The 22,681-nt window shown below is 32.2% G+C and overlaps 4 protein-coding genes across 9 annotated transcripts in view; 2 read left to right on the top strand and 2 right to left on the bottom strand.

Moving 5' to 3' along the window:
- LOC124543788 (muscarinic acetylcholine receptor DM1) overlaps nucleotides 1-1,370 on the bottom strand; it is a 108,684-nt gene extending 107,314 nt beyond the window's left edge. Inside the window, exon 1 of the mRNA XM_047122093.1 lies at nucleotides 1,221-1,370. The gene's annotated coding sequence lies outside the window, so the exon portion shown is untranslated. The remainder of the gene's footprint in view (nucleotides 1-1,220) is intronic.
- A 2,680-nt stretch (nucleotides 1,371-4,050) lies between these two features.
- LOC124543779 (60S ribosomal protein L26) lies at nucleotides 4,051-5,701 on the top strand. Its single transcript, XM_047122080.1, has 4 exons — nucleotides 4,051-4,156; nucleotides 4,386-4,567; nucleotides 5,113-5,253; nucleotides 5,528-5,701. Exons 2-4 carry the CDS (start codon nucleotides 4,400-4,402, stop codon nucleotides 5,663-5,665), a joined length of 447 nt encoding a protein of 148 aa, XP_046978036.1. The 5' UTR covers nucleotides 4,051-4,156; nucleotides 4,386-4,399; the 3' UTR covers nucleotides 5,666-5,701.
- An 818-nt stretch (nucleotides 5,702-6,519) lies between these two features.
- LOC124543909 (protein piccolo-like) lies at nucleotides 6,520-19,056 on the bottom strand. Of its 6 annotated transcripts, none has more exons than XM_047122232.1 (9): nucleotides 18,681-19,056; nucleotides 17,242-18,465; nucleotides 13,945-14,060; nucleotides 13,412-13,575; nucleotides 12,744-12,911; nucleotides 11,991-12,097; nucleotides 11,686-11,856; nucleotides 10,387-10,507; nucleotides 6,520-9,849 (listed from the first exon to the last, which is right to left on the bottom strand). In XM_047122232.1, exons 2-9 carry the CDS (start codon nucleotides 18,427-18,429, stop codon nucleotides 9,764-9,766), a joined length of 2,121 nt encoding a protein of 706 aa, XP_046978188.1. In that variant the 5' UTR covers nucleotides 18,430-18,465; nucleotides 18,681-19,056; the 3' UTR covers nucleotides 6,520-9,763. The 6 variants fall into 6 exon arrangements, with proteins under 6 accessions (XP_046978188.1, XP_046978191.1, XP_046978190.1 ...); XM_047122235.1 differs by having other exon boundaries at nucleotides 17,242-18,407; nucleotides 18,681-19,055; XM_047122234.1 differs by having other exon boundaries at nucleotides 11,716-11,856; nucleotides 18,681-19,054.
- Nucleotides 19,057-20,079: 1,023 nt separating this feature from the next.
- Nucleotides 20,080-21,076, top strand: LOC124543555 (protein PBDC1). The gene is made up of 3 exons (XM_047121787.1): nucleotides 20,080-20,262; nucleotides 20,339-20,437; nucleotides 20,510-21,076. The coding sequence occupies exons 1-3, from the start codon at nucleotides 20,260-20,262 to the stop codon at nucleotides 20,897-20,899; spliced, it is 492 nt and encodes a 163-aa protein (XP_046977743.1). The 5' UTR covers nucleotides 20,080-20,259; the 3' UTR covers nucleotides 20,900-21,076.
- Nucleotides 21,077-22,681: the final 1,605 nt, after the last annotated feature.

The raw sequence follows: 22,681 nt of genomic DNA, 5'->3' as shown, positions 1-22,681 counted from the left end.
TAAAAGTGGTTTGTCAGAAAGTTAGACGATGATGTTTTCTGTATTTTTCCTGATGAGCAAAATGCTATTGGCTAGTCCAAATATAAAATAGTTAAGTGCCATTTCTTCGTCAACGTTAATTAAAGCAAAAGGTATTTTTAAATTTAAAATAAAAAACGAATATAGTGAAAATGAACCAAGAAAACCTTCACGATCCTAAACATATATACACGTATATACACACTTTTAAAGAAACAAAATAAAATTGTCGATCATAAAAGATAAAAATTGTCAAAATATAAACTTCCCAAATTTGATATGTATTTATATATATATATATATATATATATATATATATATATATATATATATATATATATATATATTGTGCCCACAAAATATCTTATAATTAATAAGGGAATTAATGTATCATTGCAATTTAAACTTGTAAAGTCTTTCTAAGTATTGGTAATTTTGCATATTAAATGCTACCAACTTTGTTTATTAATCATAAATATTATTAATTAGGTAATACTGTGGCTTGTAAGAATATATTATAAACTATTATTTTATATCATTCCTATTACATGTTATAATATTATTTAATTTAGTTATTAATATAAGAAGACATAAAAATCATAAAAAAGTATATTTGAAAGACCTGAAAAGAATACATTGTACTAGGATTCGTTTTAAAATGGGCTTAGGATCAAAAATGCTTATTAAGGATATATAGAGATTAGTTTCGTTTATTTAGTTAATTTAGGTAACAATTTCATTTTCCATGATATTATTTTTTATTTGTTGTCAATTTTTTCGCTAATTCGATTGAATAAGCTAAACTAATAATATTCGGTAAAAGAGCTTCAAATAAATATGTTTTATTAATTACTATTTTATATATAAATATTATTACGCTATTACACATCAGTCACTAGCTATAGATATAGGGTATGTTACAGGCTTAATTTAAGTAAAATACTAATATGCGAACGATTATCACTCAAACGTGATATCTATAGAATAGATTGTAGTTTAACGAATATTGCCAAAAAATCTTTATTAAGAGATGGGTTTTACAAAAAAAATCATTTGATATAACAAACAAATCAGTAGTAAATCAACACGTTACGTTCAACAGCCCAGCCCTCGCTCGTTATTCGTCGTTCTGACAGAGCCGTTAGGGTTCGGTCTGGAGTTCAGGATTGTTTACGGGGTGACCTTGAAGGCACGGTACTCACCTATGATTCCGCACATGGTCGGTGGTCGCCGGGCTCGGGAGAGCGCGCGGCCATCTCTCCGTTCACACGAGTTCCATCACCACAGCACGAGTTCACTGCACGTCACTCATATCAATTCTCCGGGATGCAGCAGAGAGTTGCGTGCGAACTCTCCACGACCGCTTCATTCACTGGCAGGCCCGGGCGAAGTGTATGGATTGCGCAGACTCGGACATGCGTTAGGTACGCCAGAGACCTCTACGATCCACTTTCTCGGCCACGCATTTTGCCGGGTTGGGCTCATCTCAGAGGTCATAGGGTCGCTCGAACCTAAGAATTCGTCACCACAAAATAAACACCCACTCGCTTACGGACTTGTAGGCGTAACTGACGTATAATAATTTTAATGCTGTTTAAGTTTGTGCGGTAAACAGAACGTCTTGAATATTTTAATGAATAGAAGACGTTTCGAATGCATTGTGGAAATAAATTTTACTAAATCATTTCTTATAGTTTTTCCGCCAATACACACGGGTAGGTATCTACGGTAAACTTTTTCATTTAATGAACGAGTTTGTTCAGAGTCTAGACTCTAGACTATCGTCGTTATCGCAGCATAAATATAATATTTTTTCAACTATTAGACTATATAGCCAAAAGTAAATTATTTCCATTCTATTAAAACCTGTATTAATAAGATTTTTTTGCAACAGTTTCTTACTTCAGCTGACTTACCTTCTTCCATGAAAGTCATAAAAACTTAGACAATAATATGCAAATTTTAATACCACCGAGTGATATTATTTAAAACTTTTCTTCGGTATTTCTTTTCTTTTTTTTTTTAAGAATAAACCAATTAGGATGTTTAAAAAAATATTTATGAAGAATTAGAATTAAACCTTAAACAAACATTTCATATTTGCACGGAAATTATCGATTGCATAATCTCTTGCCTCTTCATACAAAAAGGGAAACAACAGAAAACGTTATAAATATTGCTACTTGAAGATAAATTAGGTACCTAATTGAAAAAAGTAAATATATTATTTATTAGAGGAATATATTATACTATACGATAAGTAAAAGATCTTTCAAAAAAGGAAGCACTACAACTATAAGAATTATCCTTAATCAATTTTTGTAATTAGAATAGCTCATTTGATCAGTTGTCACATTTTTTTCGTGTAATCATTTTAAAGCTACTATTTTCTCAAAAATTCTGATTTTTTAAAAGGTCCTCGCAATCATCATATAGCAATTCAATCGTCGGGCCAGCGCGTTTGTTCTGATCATATGGTACAAACGTAACTTTATCGAACATTTTGCATCGACTATTGCCTCAGAGTGATAGATTCGTCTTATATGTAACCTTTAAAGTTACCTATTTAAAGTGACAAGATGATGGTGAAACCCGATATTTCCATGAGGAAATGGTTGCACTTATTCGATGGAACTTGCTTTTGCTAGAGGGGAATATGATTTTAATTTCTAAAAAAGGGCCTATTCATTACCAGAGGTCTCTTTTCTCTACTCTCCAAAGAATGTGCTACTGGCTCTCTCACACGACTAACACAGATCAATAGCTATTAAAAACTTTGAAGAGTAGTTACTGACCAAGCCAAGGGCATAGAACACTGCTGTCTAATTAAGTACTTTCTTTTCCGTCGCCATACTAACTATTTCAATCTCCAAATGGTACGATTTTCTACCAGAAAATTATAAATACTGAAGTCTATAAATAAAATAACTTTGAAAATACGTCACAATAATTACCTATATTTTAACAATGTATGAAAAAAAAATGTGTAAAATTTTAAATAGCAATATATTCAATCAGTAAAATTATTCTATTTTATTTTTAAACAATAATTTTTATTTTATTAGTATATAATCAATTAATAATCTGATGTATATTCAATTCAAAATTAATGTACATTTATATATTATTTAAAGATATAAAAGCATTAATAAAAACGGGGAAAATTTCCTTTCACATTGCGCAAAAAGAAATGAATTATATATCTAATACTAATTACTAAATTTATAACTTAACGATTTAGAATTTACTCTACAATAATTATATTTATATAATATAAGCATTTGTAAGCAGTCATTTTGTATTACTTTAGAAATTAATGTACTTTATCAGGCACTTCATAGATACACCTACAGCTCTCTAATAAAAAGATTACGTATTATAAAGTTAAATTGTAAAATAATAAAAAGGAATATACAATGAACGTGATTTATTCCTTTGAACTTAAATGCCTTCTCATAACAAATTCTATATAAATATTCTAAATGTTTAGTCAGTTGCCTATTCTTTGGATTACTATTTTATATTATATCTAATATCTATAAACTTCAAGTATTACGTGCAGTCTTCCAATACTAATTTAAATTTGCTCTGTAGAATAGTTAAAAAATTAATTCAGCTAGTGTTATGTTAATTCTTCTATATTTTAATTAATAAAAACACTGTCAGTGTAAGAGCGCCACATGTTTCAGTCGTTTGACGTCTAACGGTATTAAACATGCATGACAACGTTACATCATTTATCCTCTTTCCAAATTAAATGCAGTTCTAGGTAAATGGATAAGAAAGATATCAAACGAAAGTTTATTCTATATTTATACTTTTACTTAGAGCTGCCTTGTACCAACATCATAGATTGAAAGCCTATTGTACTAGTGGCGCCTCTTAATGTGCAATACAATATTATATGATAAAATAAATATTTTCGGAATAATTTTTGATGTGTATAGTAATTTTATTAACAAACGTTAAAATATGTTGTACATAGTAAACTCTAATGCATAATATTTTATGAAAACTAAATGACTTATTAACAATAAATATATAAATTTTTTGAAGTGACAACATTTTTCAATAATATGTCTCCTTGTTTATAATCTGTATGTCTTTTTTAACTTGATTCTTTGCCGTGTCGTTTCGGGTACGTTGGATTAATCCGTAAAAATCTTCGATAGCGACAGATATTCTATTTGCTAAAAGTTAACAAATTGTTCTTAAGTTATATATTAATTTAAAACAATGATTATTTCACCGATAATAAGTTTTTGTGAACTCAATATTCACCGCGGCAAATTGACGTTCAGCACACATAGAGCGATAACCTAATGTGTTCCAAACAGTGAAATAAAACGTGCTCTTTTGGATTTCAGCGAAGAGTGCCAGTATGAAGTACAATAAGCTGGTAACGTCCTCCAGGAGGAAAAACAGGAAGAGGCATTTCAGCGCCCCTTCACATATCAGAAGAGTTCTGATGTCTTCTCCTTTATCCAAGGAACTGAGGCAAAAGTTCAATGTTAAATCTATGCCAATCCGCAAAGACGACGAAGTTCAGGTAATATAATGTTCTCTTTTATTACTCTCATCATTTTAATATCTTAGTCGTACATTTTTAAAACCTGTGTAAAATGTGTTCATGAAAGGTTGTTTTCTTATGCTATCCCATATCAGTTGTAACACACATGTGGTGTTTATTATGAAATATTTCAATGTAGTCTTACCATGCTTTATTTTACTGAAATGCATCGTATCTTCAGAATTAATAATTCATTATGCGTTTAGTGATATCAAAATCAACTTAAAATTTGTAAATGTTGTTCTTAAATTATATAAAAGTAATTGACTAAAATCTATGAGTATATCAGTTCAAAATAAAATGATGACGACAAACCATTCACAGACTGTAGTTGTTTGCTGCAACTGAGAGGTGTACTCGTGAGGTTTTCTCACGAGTTCCCTGGACGTGACAGCGATACTACACCATGGTTCAAACTATGGCTCTGATTATTTTGACCGATCTCATACATTTCTATACCATAATCATTATAAACTAATTGAGTATGAATTCTATCGTTGTTACATGGAGTGTATTGTTTACAGGTTGTACGAGGACATTACAAAGGCCAACAGGTTGGCAAAGTTGTCCAAGTGTACCGTAAGAAGTTTGTTGTGTACATTGAGAGGATCCAGAGAGAGAAGGCTAACGGTGCCAGTGCTTATGTCGGCATCCACCCCTCTAAGGTTAGTTTGAAACCATAGGTACTTTAATTTGTTTGGGCTTCAAAGTACAGTATAGTATTTGAACACTATACTTTTTTTATTAATAATTATAACATCAAAATGAAGATAAATTTTTAACTTAGACAGTGTCATCATGACTTACTAAGGCAAGACCGAAGTTTGCATAGATACTGTTATTGCTGATACACTTCCATGGCTCTGATTGTTTTAAAACAAATTAAACATTATAATTCAATATCAAACAAAATTTATTACAAATGTTAATTATTTTCAGTGTGTAATTGTGAAACTAAAGATGAACAAGGACCGTAAAGCCATCTTAGACCGTAGAGCAAAGGGCAGATTGGCAGCTCTCGGTGCAGACAAGGGCAAATACACAGAGGAGACTGCCACCGCAATGGAGGCCTCGTAAACATAGATTTAAGACCAATAAAAAATTAAAACTCAATTAAGTTTTATTTTGTTAATTCCTTAAAAATGTACTATAAGATGAATACATTACATTCACCAGAGCATTTCTTGCCTTACTTAATTTTCAATATTAGGAATACTAGTGACTGTACTTCTTTTTTATGCCTAATATTACAATCAGTTAATTTAAAACATTTATTTACTAATTAATTATAGAGATTTACATTTATTTTTTACATTATTAGCCATAGAAAATAATAAATACAGGCAAATAGGCCACTATTGGATTTAGGATAAAGTATGATTAGTCTTGTATAGGTAAACTACCCTCAAACCCAATCGCAAAATATTGCTGATCTGAGATTAATACCACCAAGTTCTGCCCTCAAGTCAACCCTTAAGAAAGTCACTATAATAATATTTTCTAAGTTGCATCAAAGATTTGCTGTGGTATGATTAAGACAGCCGAATTGTCATCGAAACTTGAGTTTTTTTAAGTAACTCACGCTGTTCTTGCCTAAATGTGAACTCGTCATCAACACTTATTAAAATAAAATCTTAATAAAACTCGAGTGTGCTTTCTCGATCTCAAATCAAAGCAGTAAATTTGCTATAAAGCCAATGCACAGATACTTCAATCTATTTCATACTTTGGGCACATTTTTATTATTAATTAATTTAAAAATATATCAAACCATAAATTACAAAATTTTACATTGTTTCATATATTCAACCGATGACCGACACAATACTATGGTTTCTTTATATTTGTTTATTTTCTTTTATTACAATAAATAAACGCTCAAGAAGTAATCAAACCTGTTAAAATAGAGAAATAAAATAAAAACGCCAATATTTCCTTAAATTATTTATATTTATTTCTGAATTGCATAAAATTTGTGGACTTTCTGTTACAATAGTACTCTCGACTGATATATTTATTTGTATAAAACGCTAAAATATGTACGCTATTGTACCAGAGGACCAGTCAACATTCGCTCCGACAAACAGAAAATGCACACGCAATAATTTATACTCTAACTTATTTCCTCTTTAGATATTAACCTATTTAAAAATACCACCTACGTTTAGGTACTTAGTTCTCCTAAGATTTGCACACACACACGCTCACACGATCTTCGATACAACAACATTGGGTCATCCACATCAGAAAACAATTTAACAAAATGTATGTCGCAAAATTAATTGTAACAACCGTATGTCGTACACTAGTGATGTAACAAAATAAAAAAAAATACATTTAATGTGCGTAAGGTCTAGCCGATATTCCGATTCGATATTCAAAATTGTTCTCTGTCCATCGAACCGAATCACATTAGCACGCAGGCTTTCGCTACGTAATGACATAAATCTGATTTACCTATTTCGTTATTTAGATTTAACTACAACACCATGAATTATTTTTACAATAAGCAGAGACACATTTGATTTACAAATGTGTACAGTTCCCCGCGAAGTCATCACTAGAATGATTGGTCCAGATCGGTGATCGAAAACTTTGAATTTCATTCCATTGAACGCATGCGTTTCATATAATCTAATTAAAAATAAACACAATTCATATCAAAATAACATTCTTCCGAAGCAACGTCGTGATATTTCCATGCTTTAACATCCACCAATTTTGATACTTTGTACTAATATACAATAATTTCCGTCGCAATAAAATCGAATACTCTAGAAAAGTTAAGAATTTTAGAATTAATCTTATACAAAAATCAAACTTATATATCTATTGCTTAACTTTTACTGAGGCAAAACACCTCTCAAATATATAACTTCCTTAAATCTGAATTGGGGAGTGACCCAATTTAATCGCAGCTGCTCGGATCGTCCCGCAACGAGTCGGAATCGGCCGTCAATTCTGGCTCCGATGAAATAGAGTTACTCTCTAACAGTCAGCATATAATATTATTATATGATATTTTTTTGTTAATTTTTAAGTATTTACATTTGACTGTTATTAAAATTTTAATATTATGTTAGAAAAAAAAGTAATAAAAACCAAGTCATTCATCGCGTCACAAATCCAAGTCAAAAGGTAAATCTAAAAAAAATGTGATGTCATATCTGTTTTCTATGATATAAACATTCAAAAATAATATCTACGGAGTTCCGTGCTTCAAACCTTTGAAATCTTTAAACAAAAATTGCATTTTTACACAATTGACGTTTTCTTTACATAAAAATAGTTTAAAATTACTACTACAGAATTTTTAAACAGGTACGGAACCTATACAAAAATATCTGTCAATCAAACTCGTGTTTAACAATTTTTTATTCTTATATATTGAAACATGCAATGTGCTAAATCTTTTTAGACTAGCAGATAATATCAGATTTTGAGGAATGTCGTTCTGACCAGCTATTTAATGTTTTATACCTGCTATTAAAATACATAAATAAAAATTAATAGTATTTGAATTCGTGTGGATCTGTTATTGCTAAGTAAAATAATTAAGTAAACTTGTTTGTGCTAACCAGCTGCCACTAAATTTTTAATGACATTTTAACTAAAGTTTTGTTTCATTGACAGCCATACATCTAGTTCAAAAGAGCGAGGGAAGCGATTTCGTCCCTAATTCGATTTAAAAACATATTTTTGGCTGGCAGATGTGAAATTTACCTCAAAATCTGACATAGTCTGATTTACAATATATATTTTATCTTCATCACATACCCCATAACTTAAAACAACGAGACAACATTTCAAAAATACCGTGTTATTTATTATATAACGAGTTAAATTAGAACTATTTTCGGGTAAAATATAAAAACGAAGTATATACGATAATCAAATATTTCGTAACTTATAAACTTAATACAGTTTCGAAATGTTGTCTTAATCTGTCCATAAAACAAACGTATAGACGATTTTTGTGTAGATAATACATAAACCATAGTTACCCCGTAAGGCCTTTATACTTGAACATTATATACGTGATAATCGAACAGAGAACGTTTGCACGAACACACTGGTATTAATAAAACATTATTTATAATATAAAATATTTGGAAGGATATATATTAAGAAAACTATTTTATGGGGTTTACTAACAGCCACATATAAATTTTACTTAAACTTATTCTAACCTAAATATATTTTGTCTTATGTATTTCAATTTGACACATATAAGGCAAATTATATTTTTGTTAAATTTCGTTTAACAAATGTTATATATAAGGCCGAAAATGTTGTACAACATTTGAATTTCATCAAAAAATTTTTCATTGGCAGTAAAAAGGTATTTAAAATCTTAAATTAAGTTTATCCTGAGAGAATTTCACTTAACCACAATTATGGGATGTTAATCTAAGAAATGTGCTATTTAATAAATACTTTGTGATTTAACAGTTAAATTTATCATATTATATTTTCTACTATAAACCAAGGAGCGGATTTATTTTGAATTAAATACATCGTTTTAACAACAAATGTTTTTCAAATGTTAATTCTTCTAACAAAAATAGAACTGTGAACTATTAATTAAACTACACAATCACAATGGACTAAAGGTCTTTCTTACACTTACCGCTAAAGATAACCAAAAAATTTCATCTTACCTTTTGTATTGAACACATGTATAATTTTGTTTTTTTTTTTTCAAGTGTATCTTATGAAAAATGTAATGTATATATATCTCAAATGAATTTGATATTGATCATTTTTTTTTACAAAGAAATTCCTTAATGTCACTAATAATTCAAACATCTACATACTTTACTTTTTAAGATCAGCAATGCTATTCTATAAAAACACTTCATAACACACGCGAAATGTTGAAACCAGACTTACCGAGATACATTATTTTCATACATGTATCCTTTAATTGTTATTTTTAAGGTCAATGTTGCTTTCACTGTCTGTCACATCACGGCCAAGGTTTCGAATTTATCCTTACAAAATGGCACCACAGATAATTTCTAATTAATATTAAAACATGTGGTCGCTGATAAGTGCGAAAAGACCCTCAAGTAACTATTAGCTCACCTAGTGTTAGCTTCCATTTATGATTACTCGTGCAAATCGCTCCCTGTTCGTCGTTCTCGTAATATTAACGTACAATATCGTGTTATGTTATTTCTTTACCGGAGGACGTCGGGTGCGACCCGTCTTACCCGTCGACGTTGAGGGCGTTGGCACTACGGGAGATGGTTTGTTTTCTACAACAAAATGCACAATGAATAAATTAAACACTTACAATAATTAAAGTAGCTGAGGTGGCCCTGTGGTTAGAACGAATATCTTAACCGATGATTGCAGGTTCAAACCCAGACCACCACTGAATTTTCATGTGCTTAATTTGTGTTTCTAATCCATCTCATGCTTAGTGGTGAAGGAAAACGTGAGAAAATCTGCATGTGTCTAATTTCAACAAAATGTTGCCACATGTGAATCTACCAACCTGCATTGAAGCAGGCAGCGTGGAGGACTGTACTTTAAGAATACCTTCTCCTCAAAGGGAGAGGAGAGGAGAAAATTTACAGGCTGTTGCTTTTTACTATAATTCTTACCAAAACTACGCTACAAAGATTTTATCGATTTATCTTTATTTACTCGTAATGTAAATTTCATAAGGCTGAACTTTCGGTATAAAGTAGAAATATTGAAAAAAAATTATGTCGTTTATTTCACAACCCGTTGTCTATGGGTAATTTTACATGGTACCCTTAGAAAGATGTGAAAGGATTATGATGTACCTTTTGCCGCGCGTCGACCCTTTCTCGGGGTAGACATTGGAGTTTCAACTTTCGTTGATTTGACGGGCGTTCGCTTTGTCGGCGTTTTCGCTTTTGCCTTTTCCGTCAACGCCGTTGCCGTCTGAAAATTTCTTTAACTAAATACATTGTGATATGAATTACATGCATAATTATTACTATTTTATAAACTAAATTATTTTTAAGTAGTAATTTCTTATTTCAAAATTTTCTCTTATTTATTGTAAGTAATTTAGTTAAGATAGAAACACATTTTTAGAGATTACAAGAATTTTTGAATTTATCATTTTAAAATATCTGCATGCATTTCCAAATTGTTTCAAATTGATGTGTTTCTATCACCAATATAAATTTTCCTTCCTTAAATCGAAGGCATGCAATATTACATGCTAGTAAATAAAATGTACAAAAAAAAAATATAAATTGCAAATCACCCGAAATTATAAATAAATAATATTAAAAAAAAAAGTTTTGATATATTTTTGACAACACAAAAAGCAAGCGATGACTGATGAGGGTGGATGATATTTTAATAATTATTCCTTTATCACATTTTTTTATTTACATTGGCAAATTTGACTTACACTTTACTTAAAACTTATTTAAAAAAATCTACCATAAAATAGCGATTTCTTTAAATTCATGCGTATTTGTTCCTTATTGACTTGTATTAATTTAATGAATGATCATGAATTGCAATGTTTCGTGAAATAAAAAATAAATTGTACCTTGACCCAATCATAACTGGCTATCACTGTAACCTTAACTTTCATCATACTAATAGTATAACATGCATTTTTATCATTAAAATTACAGCCATCCATTTGAATCACTCAACTCGCATTCACTAACTAACGACTCAATCATAACAATTCATACCCAATCAGCCTCAGTTTGGTTTCTTTGGGACTTCGGAGGATATGTAATAACTTTTTTTTAAACAATTTTAATAAAAATGTATTGGTATTGGATTAATAACTCCCAAGTTTCAAAAGGACAGACAAATATTGATACTATTTTTTTTTGTCAATTTTTTTTTATCAAATAACCATTTTGTTCCAATTTCGAAATTAATAAATTGCTATGAGTTAATTTCTGATATAAATAAACAAATAAATGCTTAGTTTGTCTGTCCGTTTGTGTGTTTCATTTTCAGGCATGTGTAATAACAAAAGTAATTTCGAATCACTATACCAATAATTTGTCCGTCCTACCGAAGGCCCAAAGCAAACCTCGGCGTTGGGCGGCTCACGTGTTTAGTAGATGACAGCGGATACGTACATTTCTATATATCCGTCGTACTATGCCTACCTTGCTAGAGGTCGCCACAGTGGGCGTACTACCTGACGATTTTCGTTTTTGAGTTTTTGGTGTTGATTTGGATTTACGGACGCTTTTCGGACTGCGTTTTGGCGTCGTTCGCGCTTTTTTGCTAGGCGTCGCCTCATCATTCTGTCAAACAATACACATTTACAATTTCGAATAAAAAAAACGGTAGAAAATAATAGCTTCGTTATAATATAAAAACTGCAATTCATTAATTTGTTCGTAGAAAATGCACTTACAACGTGCGTTAAAGCACTCACCGCAGTCTCGGTAGCGTCGTCCTGTGTACGAGGGGAACTCTTGGAGCTATTGCGTTTGCGCGATTTCTTCTCTAGCTGCGACTCGTCAGTATACAGCGAGAGGTCCACTGAAATTTATGGTGACTTAGTTACATCTTTTTGATGACAGATTCTTACTACATTTGAGGTAAATAATACCAAAAATATGAAACATGAAGATTGATTTATTAACAAGTTACTTCTATACAAAAATATCCTGGCTGTACACGTTAAGTTACTTAGATCTACAAGTCGAAGCGCCGACTCACTATTATTTATTCTAAAAGGAAAAACTTAACGTTAGACTTAAACGATCGCAGTGTCGATTCGAGCCGTAATGTAAAACAGTGGTTCGATTAATTCTGCATTTACAATACTTTTCCATGTAACAATGCTCACGTGAGAGCTCACGAGATTGGTAGGTGATTTTGGTTCGAAACCGTTTCAGTGCGCGCTTCGTAAGGGGAATCGAATAAGTAGTTTAACGCGTGCGGCCGAGGCTGGGGTGAGGGGGGGGGGTCAGTGTACGCACGTCCGTCGGGGTGCTCCTCGTCGAGATTGGCAGGTGATTTTGGTTCGAGCTCTAGAGCTTCGTAAGGGGAATCGAATAAGTAGCCTAACGCGCACGGCCGAGGCTGGGGTGAGGGGGGGGGGCTGCGGCCGAGGCTGAGGTGAGGGGGGGGGCTGCGGCCGAGGCTGGGGTGAGGGGAGGGGAGGGGGGGTCAGTGTACGCACGTCCGTCGGGGTGCTCCTCGGTGAGCTGCAGGCAGTTGGCGCCGCTCTGCTCGGCGCGCAGCGCGCGCTGCAGGATGGAGGCGGCGCGCGCGCGCTCGCCCGCACGCAGCCGCTGCGCGCCGCCGCCCTCGCGCTGCATCGACAGCGTCGTCAGCACGCACTCCATGTCTGAACCACGCACAAACATATTGCACTTAATTTCATACTGTCAAATATCTAACTCATTCACTTTTGGCATTTTGGCATTCACATTTCATCGAAATTCTGCCACATGTGCATTCCACCAACCCGCATTGGAACAGCGTGGTGGAATATGTTCCAAACCCTCTCCTTAGTGGAAGAGGAGGCCTTATCTCAGCAGTGGGAAATTTACAGGCTGTTACTTTATTCACTTTTGGTGATTGGTGTTATGCTTTTTAGTGTTATAATAGTAAGACAAAATTAAAACTAGACTTTAAATATAAAACCTAATATTCGAAGTAAAAATATACTAGAATTAGTTCTAAATATTTGTCTGTACTGAGTATGATTAGTTGTAAAATATAAATGTAATTAAGGAATCGTTTAAAAATATGAATTATATACAAAAATGGATTTAGGATACAGATAATTTAACGAATTTAGAAAATAGAATAAAATCAACTCGATTTCGAATTTCGAAAACAAACCTGTGATGTCATAGAAATCCGGCTTGTACGTTTCACCCGTTGCATCTGACTTGTCCTGAGAGAGCCAGCGTATTTTGATTTTTCGTGTCGTCCGGTAAACGTTTTGCACGGTTTGGCAAACGTAGAAACCACCTTCAGCATTACGAACGGCTAAATATTCGTTCCTAAAAACACAAAACATATCTATCACACTTGTCCCCGACGTAAGTAATTACATCAAACAATTAACATATAAAGCAGCTAGATAAAATAACTTCATTTACTTGGCGATTATGAATATAAGGTTTTACAAGAAAATTTGCGACGCTAAATACAATATGCGTATTTTTATATTTCACGATTAATTACAATTTATTTCCAACGTTTAAATTCGCGTTTAGAAACTAATTAAAATGCATACTAAGAGACAAAATGAGAATTATATCTTTCAATATTTATCATTAAAAAAAAACTGAAAATAAATTTATGTCTATTGCATGTTCAAAGTTGATGGTTGATTTCATAAACTTAACAAGACAAAAGCGATCACTTACTTATAAAAAACGATTAGTTTGTCATCGTTCGGCTTGGTCGGCGTGGATCGTCCTGCCGAAGCCGATAGCTTAGTCGCCATAGCTATTTCTGGTGTTGGAGACTGGTATAATTGGACCTGAAAAATCAATGAAGTTATAATCGAACTTCTGTCTTTGGGTGATGTGGATATATAAAAAATAATAGTAATTTACGACACACTCTGTCAATGATGTTCTAGTAAACAGATATGTCATTAACGCGCAAAAAGTGAAGACTAGAAAACGTCCTAATTGGGACGTTTGCCTTTAGTCGTTTTCATCATAATTATGCCAGTAATACGTTATAATACATCATAATTATGTAGTAATAAGTTTTGCGTAATTAAAACATCTAGTTGTCCCTTTTACTTATTGTTTTTTATCAAGCTATCCTTTTTACTTGTAACGAAATAAACGGTCCTCGGCGCGGCATTTTTTTCTTTTGTTTAGTATGGGTATAACATATCTGTTTATTAGAATATCATTGCACTCTGTACATAAAATGGTGATTTTTCTCGATATAATTTAATTTCCGAACCGGTGGTAACTTTAAATTCAATTCAACAGTATAACATAACGTTTCAAAAGTGCTTTTGTGAGCTCACTTGAATAAGAAATATAATGATTTTGACTACAAATACGAAGCATTAGCAACTCGTCTATCTTAAATGTTACGCGGTCTTGATATCGTAAAAATCTTAAAGAGATTATGTTCTTACAAAAATTGCTTACTGCAATTCTGTAAGAATTACCACCAGTACTAGTTAGCTGAAAAATGTTAATTATTATAATAATAACAAGCAACACTGACAAAATCGTCGAATAAAAAAGTTTGAGTTCAAATAGTACGAGTCGATTTAAAAACGTTAGACATAAGGGGAGTCCCTTAATATAATTTTGGTATTACGGTAACAATACGTCTCCGATTCCACCGACCTTCAAATATTCCTTACAAAAAGAAACCTGATTTGATTTGTAACTGAAGGCAAATTCTACTAACTTATAACAATTATGATACGTCCCCGATCCAACTTCGATCAAAAGGCAACTGGATATTAGTAAAATAGGAAAACGGCTAAACGTGAATCACTGTACTTTATAACTTTACTATTTCTTTATGTTACTTATTTGTATTGTAGAATTGTTAGTTTTGTCTTTCTCGGGAAATGCTCTTGACCAAGCGACTGACTTGGGTTAAGATTAAAGATTGTAAGCCAATGTTACATCTGTAAAGAAAAAACATCGAATACGTCACAGACCAAAAAATGATCTTAAAGATATCTCATATACTAAAAAAGCGCGGATGTAGCATTTGTAGATTTCTATCAAAAATAAATAATAATTGAATTGTATTTAATTATCGAATTCATTTAATTATTGGAAAAGCCTAACAACTGTGTTTCTTGCCAGTTTTTTTAATAGTAAATTTAATTTCATATTGTATGGCGAAGTGATTGACGATTAAAAAGTAAATAAATTATATTTCAAACATATTTCTGTGTACAAGGTACTTATGATCCAATAAATCAATAAAAAATGATTAATTTACTATAAATAATTGTATAATTACTTGAAATTTGTCGTTGCATTCAATATATGCGGGATTATTGTATTGATTGATTGATTATTGTATTGCGTCGTTTTGTTTTAATGAATAGTTACTGATTTCTATGTTAAGTAATACACCAAAATATGCGCAGGCATTCAGATTAATCACTTGTATTTTTCGCAGCTAACTGATTAAAATAGCCGTTTAATTGCACGGCTAGCCCTTTTATTGAAAATTGACATACAACTACGGCTAGATTTTTGTCGATTCATCATTTAAAAGTTTCAACATAACGGCTGACTTAGAAGCAGCCGTAGCGCCATTCATTATATATAATTACATAGGTTGGTGTTTATAACAAAAAATATATAAATTATATTTTATTTTTAACGTCAAAAATTGCGAATTGTATTTCCCTAGAAAATTGTCTTTTAACCAGTAACTCCGAGTGAACTGTAGAACGATATGTTCAGCCACTCGGTTAATCGACATTCAGACGTGTGGTTGAATGATGTTGATCAATGAAAGGGCTAGCCGTGCAATTAAACGGCTATTTCAGTCAGCATGCTGCGTGATATGTCCATATATACACAAGACGAATCAAAATACAGCAAGTGTGTAAACAAAGTTTCGAGTATAGCATTAGTATTAGTTTAAAAAAAAATCTAAATTAAATAATTAATACTAGTGTATACAATTTTTAACAAAGAAAATATCTTGTCAATTTCCCACCGACTGTCGTTTACTTTATGTATGCATCTAGTCTGTTTTCGCGGCAAAACGTGTGGAGAATGTATTGGCTATATGGCATCTATATATTTTTCTAATCGCTTTCTCCACTTTAGTTCAAGGCAATTTAAGAAAATATTGTGAAGCAGTAATATAATTAAACTTGAACTGTAGCAAAATTATTCAAATAGGATTCAAATACATACGAGAAAATATCAAGAGATAATATTTACTTAAAAATAGTTTTTAGTTTTTATTATCGGTATTTGATTACTATCGATTTTTTTTCACTGCTAACACATAGGTATTATGCATGGATTCTTGCCAATTGATAGTATTTTTGATTTAATAACTGAAAGGTATGTAAGCTTTACTTTGAAGTGAAAGGACGCACTGGACTAGTCCCGGCCACCTGACATAGTTCGGGCGTATCGATATTTCATTTCCCGCCATTATTTTAAATGATAGAAAAGAAATAGCTACCAGTTTAACAAGGTCCATATTGATATCTTACATATTATCTTCTACATTATAATTACGAAACTAAGTAAGATTTAACTTTCAACATTTGGCAAAAAAAAATTGGGTTAAAGAGTTATAAAAAATTTTTTCATTAAAAAATATATAGATCAAAGAAGTAAATGTCATGTCCATTCTGGTTTAATATAATTTGTAACAAAATTAAATAACTTGATGCAGACAATTTCATTAAAAATAATATTAAATCAAAAATAAATGTTCATGGATTTTTGTTTATTTTAATAAAGTACATTAATCTCCAGTGGGAGTATGAAACTACCATTAAATTACCATTTCTCTTATTATCTACCTACCTATATTATCTTTACCCTTATTTATTTAAGGCCCTCATAATATAAATATCAACAAAACTAGTATGGGACCAATTATTATACATATTCTAATGGTTTCCATGTATATGTGTATGTTGAGCATGAGATATTGCTTACATTATACTAAAAAATAATTGTAAAAAGCCTTACCTTTGTCCGATTCCTCTTAGTTCTTGTATCAGGTGTGTTGTCACCCTCAGTTGCCTTTTTAGGTGGTGTTGGGCCGTCCACTTTTTCAGACACCTGTCTCCGCTTTCTCATAGGGGGGGTCACTGTAGCCAACTTTAGTGTGGATTTTGGTGCAACCTTAACCTCAGTTTTAGGTAGTGTTTTAACCTCAGACTTCTTGTCCTCGATTTTTTCATCTTTCTGTTGTTTTTCAGGCTCTTCCTGCTTAGGTGGCTCTGGTTTTTCTTCTATTTTCTCTTCTGGTATTTTTGCTGGTTTTTCTACGACTTCGTCTTTCTTCTCTTCCTTAGCAGTTTCCGGTTTTACACATTCCATTGGTTCTTTCTGTGGAGGAGATGGTTTCTCTTGACTCTGATTCTCATTAGCTGATTCAGGCACAGGCTTACTATCACTCTGTGTGGGCGCTACGTCTGCAGCAGGTGCTGGCTTAAGCTCTGTTGGTTTTGATGGTGATTTCTCTGGGGGTTCATTAGCTGTAGCTACTTTAGGTTGTGCTGGACCATCTGCCTGACTGACAGGATTGGACGTCTCAGGTTTTTGAGGTGTGCTAGGAGCACTAACTGCTTTTTCGGGTGGTTTAGGTGTACTTGGTGATGTTTTGGCAATATCTTGCTTGTCTTGTTTTGGTTCAGGATTTTGTGGTTTCAGTGTAGATGGTGCATTCGATGCCGATTTAGGGGACTCTATCGTCCCATTGGCATGGCCGGTTGAATCTGGTTCTTTTTTCTCGGGTGTTCTAGTTAAAGCTAGGGGTTGCGATGCATTTGCTTTGTCTTGCACTAAACTGAGGGGAGCACTAGTGCTTGCACTTTTACTTGGGCTGGCAGCTATGTTTGCCGGTGTAATAGAGTTTTGTGTGACGTGAGACAGGTTTCCGTGGTGGCTCATGTTTTGTGCCATTTGGGCCATGTTGGCGGACACAGGAGCCATGGACGGCACCGCGTGAGTTGGCAACTGAGGCGTGGGGGCGTGGTGGATCAGGTTCTGACCAACCAAGTTGTTGGAGCCGTGATGAAGAGAGTTTTGAGCACCCTGCGGTAGTCCTACGGTGTGGTTTGCGCTCGCTACGTTGCCTTTTGCTGGACTCGCCTGGCCGCCTGGTTGAGGTACCCCCGGTTGGGGCAGCACTGGTTTTAAAGCAGAGTTCATATCAACTTAAGACTCACTTTCTTCACCGTGTTTAAGCTGAAACATAAAGAATGTATTTACACTGTTGTTGTTGCGAGTCAGAACACCGAGATGTCTTTGACCCAAAACAATAATTCATACATAATACAACTTGTGTCTATGTATAGGTGTACGCGCGTAAGAACGCCGCCGAAGTACATAACTCTGCCCGCTTTTTAATATTTCTACCATTAACTTGTGTTAGAAAGCTGGAAATAATGTTTAAAAGTTACCACTATTAAAACTGGCGATAAAGGATCATGAAATTGGTGTGTAGCGAGCGCGGCAGAGATAGCCGCAAAAAATATGCGTTGCTATAGCTAAGAAACTTCCGCAAGATCAAGACTCCGCCGACGACACTGATTGGAATAGTACAGTCACCAAACGTTGTGTACAGACACTTGACCTCACTCACGACAAAGTAATTCCATGGTTAACGCTTTTATCACGAATTAGCACACACCAAATTAACTTAAATCATCGAAATCTTTCAACAAGTATTATGCACAGTAGTTTAGAGATGGCGTCGGGCTAACGCGCATGCGCCACCCTCTTTTTTCATTCCGCCAATGGAATCATAGAATAGTAGATGTATACGGAGTTGGAACGAAGCCGTCCGAGGATGTTTTGTCTCAACTTGTCAACCATATTTCTAATTTATCTATCTCATATACCAATGGTCGCGTTTATATTTAAATTAAATGTTTGTGATCTTTTTTGATTACTGTTTTATGAAAAATGTTAAAACTCAATAAATTTTATATCTATAAAAAAACAAAATTTTAAATATCAATTATACATTAATACGAGATACACCTGAAGCAGAACAATTTAAATTTATTTTAATTATGTTGTATTAATATAATAATAATCTCATCAAATAAAGTTTTAATTTAGAAATCACCATTATAACAGTTAAGTAAAAATCGTTACTGAAAGCAAAAAAAAAGTAATAAAATATAGAAATCAGGTAGCATTACTTTAAATCTGCAATTAACTTTGGCAATATACATTTAAAGATAAATTGTAAATATAATGTGGTATTTTATTTTTTAAATTCCTTGGGTTTTTCATCAACCATCGACATCTTCAATAAGATAAAACTAAAAAATAAGTCGGTTTGAACCAAATGTGCTTATATTTTGGAAAACAAATATTTTAATTTTGGTTACAATACTTTTTATTGTGTTTCTAATACATGAAGACGTAAAGCTTTTATATCAGTATTGTTAGCAAAAATATATATTTAATAGACCGTTTGTATTAAATTTGTTGCAAAAATAATTAAATTTACTTAAAGAACAATCTGTAATACTTGAAAGTGGTTGAATTGTTCATAAGACTATAACTAGCTAACGAAAACTTAAGCCTTAAACTATATACACTATAACTCTATTCTTGAATTCTACTAAAATAACAGATATAGGGAATGTTACAAGTGTATTACAAGGACATAGTAAAGATACATATTTTTGAATCAAACAGTTTCTGTTTACCTATAAATAAAATAATTAGAATATGCCTCAAATAGAAACATACTAGTTACTTATAAAAAATTATAATCGCGATAGTACACATGTAATTTGTTTTACTTTGGTAAGGCGTACATATTTTAAAACTTGGCAACTCTAAATTTCAGTGAATTTTCAGCTGTCGCTGTCTGATTTCACTGCTATACGAAATCATGGTTTAATAACTCTTTCAATTTGACTCTAATCAAGTTAACTTTTTGAAATAAAACTATATATACAAATATTTTTTCGATAGTTAAAATTCGTGTTCAATTTGTTAAAAATTGTTATCTAAGTTATCATGGCAAGTACATACAGTTATAGTAAATCTCTTGCATGAAAATCCTAATTATGCGATACTATAATTTTATGTATTTCAGGATGTCCTGACTAGACCAGCTGAAGAATTTGGTAATGATGAGACTCTTGAACATCTTTGGGCAGCTAGAGCCATGGAACACAGTGATATTTACTTTAATGTAGGTTATAATATGCAATAACCTAATCTCCAAACATAAATACGTGTAATTAATTATTTGTATTACTTTTAGGTTCTCTGTTCAGTGGATACCAGATGGCTTCGTTTAACGCCGCACGACGATCTTATATATTCTCACTTCAGACAAGATTTTCCAGATTTGAACATATCCTACATAAAAGAAGATGAAATAAAAAATAACGTTAACAAAGCCAAGTGGCGTATGTTTTGCGAAAAATTTAAAAATATAGTTGAAGATTACAGTTTTGGTACATTAATGCGTGCAGATACAAAAGGTGACTACTCGGAACAAAATACAATTTTAGTGCCCCGAGTTCAATTTTATGCAGTAGAAATTGCAAGAAACAGAGAAGGAATTAACAATGAAGTTAAGAAAAGATATAAATGCGCTTCCAAAGCCCATATGGAGGCTCAAAACAATGCAAGAGAGATAGTTGCATAAAATGCCATAGTTTTAACAGTATCTATGAACAAGTACCTAAGTTAAAATGTGTATCGCTAACAATAATTACTGCCTTGTCATAAATACTTAATCAATCACCTCAGTGGAATGTTACAAAGTGGAACAATAAAAGCTAATTATTTAGTTCTAATGACATCAGAAATTAAGTGATCATAAGACAATAAGTTCAGGTATTTTATTAAATAATGTTAGGGGGTTGTCCATTTTTTAACCCCCCCTCCCCCATTGGTGATACGTAATGAGGTTTAAGACCACCCCCCCTCCCCATACTCAACATCACGTGTATTTTTAGTACCTTCAACAAAAATCTTAAAATTTTCTGAATATTATCTTAATTTAAATACAGGTATAAACTATAATCTTATTTTATTCTGAAATTAAGGACCATATTTGTTTAAAAATCGCGCATAAGACGAAAAAATAAATACACGAGATATCTTACTACACCCCCCCCCTCCCCCTTGTGTTATTTTTGTGATTTTTATCAAACACCTCCCCCCCCCTTTCAAGCCTCACGTGATTAATGGACAACCCCTTATATATATTTCAATTCAATAAATATGTAAATTAAAGTAGCAAATTTCATTGTTTTCATCCTACAATAGTGAAATTTGTTACATATAATATATGAGGCACCTATCTCCTTTATTTAATAATAAAATGTCATTGTCTTCGATGTTTTAAGTTTTTTTGTAGTTTATCATCATAATATCATTATAGTTAATGTTTGTGTCTGGTTTCTGGTAGCACCCACGAACAATTTAAACTTGTTCTGTGCATACTCATGTAAAGTATTGCCTATGTAGTAACAGTAAATAAGGGATAACAATAGCATAATGATAGAAAAAATTATCATTAGTCAATCCTAACATTGATTAACGAAAAAAATGGCTCAAAAAATTGAATTAATTTAAATAATCACTAAAACAAATATTATAGAAAATTTTTGTTTCCAATTTTGTATAATTTAATTATAATGAATATCTCATACACTATGAATGTAATTTTTTTAAAAGATGCCATTGTATTAATAGAAAAATTAATTAGCTTTTATTGTGAGTTATAAATTAAACTTTTTTTTTTCATTTGTGATAACTTAAAGGCAATTATCATCTTAGTCAGCTTACATTCCGTTTTAACAACAAAATAAATACATATTATTTATCATGTTTAAACAAATTGTAGAATAAAACATTGTTCCATGTGATAATGAACCTTAATTCTAGGACAGCTTGCCAGAAAGAAGTAAATACAACACATATAATTACAGTGCTACCTCTATTAGTTTTAAATTAAAATGAATGGGGTGCTCAATTTCTCATACTTTTTATGATAATAAATTTTTTTACTGAGTATTAACATTTATTACTTATAAAAACTCATAAACCTAATTTATATATAAACCATTACACACAATTGCTATGTAGTATGTAACAAAGTCGCTTCTCACTGTCTGTCCCTCTGAATGCTTAGATCTTTAAAGTTACATATTATATTTTGATGTAGTTTGTTTATAAATAGGTAGTTTTTTAAGAGGAAGGTTTATATATCATATCAATACTGATATAATTTTAGGGGGTTCTAATGTGATGTCGTAAATAAACACATTTTTCATTGCAAATGTTGGATGAACTTTGAGTTATGTATCTAAAATAATGTACAACTGTAATAAATTTAAACATTCTACAGGAATATTGGCGATGTTATATGTCCATCTCTTAGGCATCTCTAATCTTTTATCTTATACTTTTTACAAGAAAT

Source organism: Vanessa cardui, chromosome 3 (assembly GCF_905220365.1).
Source record: "Vanessa cardui chromosome 3, ilVanCard2.1, whole genome shotgun sequence".
Lineage (NCBI taxonomy): Eukaryota > Metazoa > Arthropoda > Insecta > Lepidoptera > Nymphalidae > Vanessa > Vanessa cardui.
Note: the sequence above shows the minus strand (reverse complement) of the source record. Positions and strands in the feature narration are given on the sequence as shown.